Source organism: Pleurodeles waltl, chromosome 2_1 (assembly GCF_031143425.1).
Source record: "Pleurodeles waltl isolate 20211129_DDA chromosome 2_1, aPleWal1.hap1.20221129, whole genome shotgun sequence".
In the NCBI taxonomy this organism is placed as follows: domain Eukaryota; kingdom Metazoa; phylum Chordata; class Amphibia; order Caudata; family Salamandridae; genus Pleurodeles; species Pleurodeles waltl.
Genome location: NC_090438.1, coordinates 43077877 through 43084477, shown reverse-complemented (window position 1 = coordinate 43084477; position 6601 = coordinate 43077877). Strand labels below are relative to the sequence as shown.

At 39.5% G+C, this 6601-nt stretch overlaps 1 protein-coding gene across 1 annotated transcript in view; it reads right to left on the bottom strand.

The window, feature by feature from the left end:
* Positions 1–1780: 1780 nt before the first annotated feature.
* TEX11 (testis expressed 11) overlaps positions 1781–6601 on the bottom strand; it is a 146584-nt gene continuing 141763 nt past the window's right edge. Inside the window, exon 5 of the mRNA XM_069206980.1 lies at positions 1781–1899. Coding sequence (XP_069063081.1) covers positions 1781–1899 — 119 coding nt within the window. The remainder of the gene's footprint in view (positions 1900–6601) is intronic.

The following is a 6601-nucleotide window of genomic DNA, read 5'->3' as shown; positions in this document are numbered from 1 at the left end:
TTTGGATGTTATCAATATACCCGAGTGCCTTTTGGACTAGCATCAGCTGCAGCGATGTTTCAAAGGATTATGAGTAATATATTTAGTGGAATCTCTGGGGTGATGTTTTTCCAAGATGACATCCTAGTCATGGGTAAAAATAGAGAGGAACATGACAATAAGTTGAAACAGGTTCTAGAAATCCTTAAGAGGAAAGGTTTGACAATAGAGTATAGTAAATGTAAATTGGCTCAAGAAGAAGTGGTTTACTTGGGTCATAGCATCTGCAAGAATGGCATTAAACCGAAGCAAGCTTTAGTGGAAGCTATCAAAGAGGCTCCTTGTCCTGGTGGGAAAGAGGATGTGAGAGCTTTTCTAGGTTTAATTGAATTTTATTAGGACTTTTCAGAAAAAATGTATCATATACGACAATTACTCAAGAACAAATCCAAATTTATTTGGTCAGATGAGTGTCAAAGGAGTGTTTTCAGGATTTAAAAATTGAAATTTGTAAAGCACCATTTCTGAAGGGATTTGATCCCAAATGCAAATCCATTGTGACAACAGATGCAAGTAATAAAGGGTTGGGGGCGGTACTAACACAGTGTGATGATGAGAACAATGAATGGGTTGTTGCCTTTGCATCACGGTCTTTGACCCCAGCTGAAGAGAGATACTCAGTCATAGAGCGAGACACATTAGCCTGTGTGTGGGCATTGAACCATGTTCGTCAATTTGTGTGGGGACTGCATGTCTTGTTGAGGTCTGATCATAAACCTTTAACAAAGGTTTTGACGACTGCTGGATTACAAAATGCATCTCCGAGATTGAGCAAGATGTCGGTAAAATTGTTGGATTTTACTTATGATGTACAGTATTGGCCTGGAGTCAAGAACAAAGTAGCTGATTTTCTAAGTAGAATGCCATTACCAATTAAAAATGTAGATGAACTAATGGGTGGGGAGAGTTGTGTGGCTGGATTATTTGATGAGGGAATGGAAGGTATTGATATTATGGAATGGAAGGAAGGATGGATTAAGGATGACAGTTTAAAAAGAATAGCTGGTTACATAAATGGAGGTTGGCCTGAAAAAAGAAATCTTGGGCCAGATGGAAAAAATTTCTGGGAGGTGAGAAATGAACTTTATTTAGAAAACAATATGATATACAGAGGTGGAAGAGCTGTACCTCCAGTTTCTCTTAGGAGAAAGATCCTAGATTTATGTCATGAAGGACATCTTTGAATATCCAAAACTAAACAAAGAGTCAAAAGTAGGTATTGGTGGCCTGGTCTTGATAAGCAAATTGAAAAAGAAATAAGAGACTGCATAGAATGCAATGGTTTTGATAAGTGTCAGAAAACATTTAAACCACCTTTATTACCCATTGCATGCCCCAATATGCCCTGGGAAAAGATAGGTTTGGATGTGGTGGGACCGGTGGAAAGCAATAATGGTGAATACAAATTTATTCTGGTCGCAGTGGGCCATTTTTCAAAATGGCCAGAGATAGAAATAGTTCATAAGGCAGAATGTGAAAGAATTATTACATTTTTAGACCAAATATTTACAAGAGAAGGTCTACCTAAAACTATGATTACTGACAATGGTCCTCAATTTGTGGCTGAGAAATTAAAAAAAATGTTTCAAAGAAATGGTGTAATCCATATCACTACCTCATTATACCATCCAGAAGGAAACGGTTTAGTGAAACGATTCAACAGGGTCATCAAAGGGAGTATCCAGTTGGCCAAGAGTAATGGTTTGAATTCGGAAAGTGAGCTATGTAAGTTAATTTGGGCTTACAGAATTACTCCCAGTAGCGTCACTGAGGAAAGTCCATTTTCCTTGATGAGAGGTCGTGAACCTATGAGCAAGGATCTTGGTTGGCTATCGTCTGGTAAGCGAGTCGAATGGTCACCTGATCAAGTAAGATTGAAAATCAACAAGGCTCAACAAGCATATAAGGAGTGGTATGACAAGAAAATCGGAACAAGAGAATCCAAAGTAAAATGTGGAGATTGGGTTAAAGTGAGAAAAGAGAGAAAAGTCCGAAAAGGAGAAAGCAGATATTCAGAGCCTCTGAAAGTATATGAAGTATTCCGTAACTCAGTTAAATTAAGTGATGGGAAAGTATGGCATTTGGGCAGAGTTTCCAAGTGTAGGAATGTTAAACAAGCTGAAACAGAGAATGTCAAGAGTTATGATTGGTTGGAAATAGATGAAAAGGCGAGTAGTGAAGAGGTAAATTTATACAGTAGATTAGTGGGGAGTGACAGTAAAACGCGTGCGCTTGAAACACCAATGCATGATAGTATTCAGCATTCACTGTGTGAAAGTGAAGCGACAGGTACACAAAACTTACAAAACAGTACAAACAATGACAGTCAAATCAACACTGGAAGGTTTGGTAGGATTATTTCCAAACCAAAGAGGTTTGATGACTTTGTATGTGTTAATGCAGTTTAATGAAAAAATATAATGTTTGTTTCTGTTAGATTTTTTTTTAAATTTCAGTTTTTATCAACCTGTATGAATTTAAAAAGAAAATGTGTAACTTGCTTTTAGTGTATTTATGTGATAAGATATACGTGTATGGAAGTTCTACTATTATTTTTATTTTTATTTTTTTTTAATATAAAAAGGGAAGATGTGTTGTAACGTAGGTAATGTATGTAATTCTTTACACTTATGTATATTGATAGATTAGCACAGCCTTGTGCTATGATGTAACATTAGAACCTTTGGTGTGGGGAATTCTATGAGTGGCGGTTGGAGTGGAGGAAGCTGGTGGTGAAGGATCCTCTGCCTGTACAATGTTGTCTGGGGCTGCTAAATAAAGAACCTACATCAAAATAAGACTGCAGTGATTACTACACATATCTCTTCAATCCCCTCTCAACAACCCCCCTTCCCCTGGGCTGATTTCAATCCTTCTTTCACCTCACGGAGCGTTCTCTCATTTGATTAATGTGAGCCTTGAATCGTACAAAGTGTATGTGACAACAAGAGAACAGATGTGCTTAATCTTGGAGGCTTATTCAAATGGTATGGCTTATTTATCACACCAAGATACTCGGATATGCCAATATGTTCAAAGCTGCCGATTTTTTAATTGAGGAAAGTTCGAGACTCTAGATCGACTTAATATCCTGTGATTCTGACCAAATCACTTTAATGAAAATGTGTTACCTACCTGTAACTATGGTTCTCCATTATTGGTATCTTTCATAGATTCACATGCTTGAAATCATGCCGGTCGTTGAGGTGGGAGTCCCACGGTAACTTTAAATGTACATAGCAGTAAGTGTACTACACTAGGCCTCAATGGCCACAGACAGGCACTGCTATAGCCTATCCATGTTCTTTTTAAAAAAAGAACCAAACCTGAACTACAACAGCACCCTCTAGAACACTCCCAACAGAGGCTGTTTCCCTCAGATTTTCTACCGCACGTCAGGTGAAGGTAGTCTCCCTGAGCTCTGCTCATCTTCTGTTCTCTACAGCTACACTGACAGGAAAATTTCACTCAAATATATCGAATTTTCAATTGGACAAGATGTTCCAACAAACTAAAAAAGGACTTTTTAGAATCTGTGACAATTGTGGGAAGAAAAGGCTTCATATTGATGCCCCACACAAGAAGTGTATATACTGTCTGCATCCGGAACATAAGGTGAGAGATTGCAAAATTTGTCGCACCTTTCCTCATAAAACCTTTAAAGACAGAGATGATTTCAAGCATGTGAATCTATAAAAGATCCAATACTGGAGAACTCCTTTTACTTAAATGTATAATTAAATTTGTGCTCATGTAAAGCACTTCAACCCCTTCGGCTTGAGTTTGTGCTATATAAAATAGCAAAATAAAAATCGAAGTTGTGGTAATTTTATGGAAGTAAATGCTTCAAAACTCAACAATTTAGCTTACACTTATTTTACACTTTGAAAAGGCATTCTTAAGCATGTGTGGTATGTGTTTAAGTTAACCAGACTTCGTAATGTGGGAAAGAGGAAGATCTGCTCTTCGTGGTTGGACATGGCGCTCAGATATGGCCGCCATGCAAAGGTCGTTATTTCATCAGTCCTCTCTCCATTATGAACATCCCGCCCTCGCTCAGTGTCTTCGGTAGCAGCAACAATTGTTCAAAAGTGGTTGCTGCTGTGGTATCTGCAGGTGAAGGAAGAGGGTCGTAGGCTATATCAAGCATGAGATGCAGGTGGCACTAGGGATTCTATTCCTCTGATATCATGTTGCCGGTGGTGTGGGTCTGTTTATTTCCAAAGAGTTGCTCAATCTGTTTGACACCTGAACGCTAGAAACCCCACTGTGGGACACTAGGAGTTATTTGAGGGTTCATAGCAACAATAGTATTTGAAAGATGCCACTCCTCCTCTGAAAGAGAACTCAACAGACAACTGGCCTTTCCCCGTCCCCCATTACAGACGGCCGAGGATGAGGGTGAACTTTGCTGTGTTTCTTTTCCACACTTCACCACCCTTCCACATCATTTTCACCAAGCCCCTCACTATAACGTGTGGTCGTATCCGATACACTAAATCTGTGATTCTGAACCACTTACATACTATTTTTGTAGGTTTTATATAGGGCTAGCATCAGTGCTTAATTTGTAAATAAAAATGTGCCAGTGCCCAAACCTCTCCTCCAAAACACGGGGCTGTTGCAATTAAATTGGGAGCATAGGATACTGAGGTGGCTAATCCTAAAACCATCTTGGACCTCTTTAATTCATTTATAGCCACTCTCTGCCCCTCCAGGTCACTCGTGCAGCTTTCTCCTTTTGTGACTCCTTTCCCTCTTTCTCTTCCTCCATTTTTCCCATATGTGTCTCTTGCTCACAGTAAATGACTGGTGCAGAAAATTAAGTTCCGGCCAGCAAAAAACAAGTGCTGGTGCCCCCCCCCCACCAGTAACCACTGTCACGCGAGGGTCAACTCTGTACGCTGCATAAATGCTTTCCTTTCAATTTCAGCCGAGGCAGTTTATAGCCCTGCCGTTCTAATGTGTCCTTGATCATCAAATGCACAGCTTAAAACAAAAGGAGGGTTACTTAAAGAACTTTGACTTAATTTCCCAATATGTTACATAGGTTTAACAAGCACTGGGAAAGCCAACAGGTTTCGCCTATAGTCTTCATCAATGTGTTTTTACACGTTGTACAGCAGTTTAGCTTCTGTGTAACAGGGTGTAAAGTAACCAAAAAAAACCTCTATGACGCAGTCAATGCTGGAGAAGTCATAGCCCACTTTTTTTTTAAACTTCAAACCATGTTCCACAGACGCTCAAGTGCTGTGCAACGTGTAAAAAAACATTGCCAAAGCCAATAGATTTTGTATAGGTGAAACTGGCTTTGCAGGTGCAGCACCACAGGGGCCAAAAGCTCTAGGGACCGCTCTAAACACCAAATATTGCTATATATTACTACTACACAGGCAGTCACAAGTGAAGTTACCTTGCAGGCCCTAGGGTCATGATTTGAATGGTGCAGCAGGTGCAATGGCGCGAAGCTCAAAAGTTGCCATATCTCCTCTAAACACCAAGTATTGCTATATTTTCCTACTGAATAGGCAGTCACAAGTGCAGATACCTTGCAGGCACCAAGGTCATGATCTGAATGGTGCAGCAGGTGCAGTGGCACTGGGCCCAAAAGTTGTCAAAACGCCTCTAAACACCAAATATTGCTACATTTTACTTCTAAACAGGCAGTCACAATTATGGTTACCTTACAGTTAAAAGGGGCATGATCTGAATTGTGCAGCAGGTGCAGTGGCACCCTACTATCTACACATTACTATACTCTAATACAATGCCATATTAAGTAAGGCACAAATTACGAGTTTGGAACCCTGAATTATTAAATCAACATACATCACAACATAAACAACTATTAAAGGTTTATCAATATTAAAACAAACATTATTATAACCCTTTTCTAATATTTATAATCCAGTTAGATAGTAAAATAGAATGTAAAAGAAAAAACAAAGGTAAGACCTATTGGCTTTGCCACTGCTTGTTATATCTTAGCACTCTCTGTACTAGCACTACCTCACTTTTCTACCTCTATCCTTCTACCTGTCCCTCGCTCTACAATTGATTCTCCCTATTTGTACTTCTCTCTACCCCCCACCGAAATCTCACCTGTGCAGCCACCTTTCCCTTCGGACCTCTCGCTCTTTCTACCGCTGTGTACTTTAATCTGACCACCTCGCCCTTCTCTCTTTGCCCTAATTCTCTCTCTCGTTTATATTTCTACTTCCTTTCTCCCTCTACTTCACCTCTCTCACTACACTATTCTCTGTACCTCTCGATCCTGCCTCTTACTCAGTAGAGTAGAAGGCCACTGCCTTGCTAGAGATTGTGCATTTAGAAAGAGTCGAGGTAGGACAAGGAAAGAGAAGAGAATTAAGAAGAAAATTATTAGATTCCACCTAACTACAAGTGAAACTAGTCTGAGCAGTGCTTTAATTTTCAATGTGCAGACAGAATGCACGTTTTGAAGGGGAATTTATTTGGGATTACAAATATTCGGAAACTAAAGTCACGATTTCAATAACTATAGACATATGTTTTCTTTCATTGTTATGTACTGACCCACAAA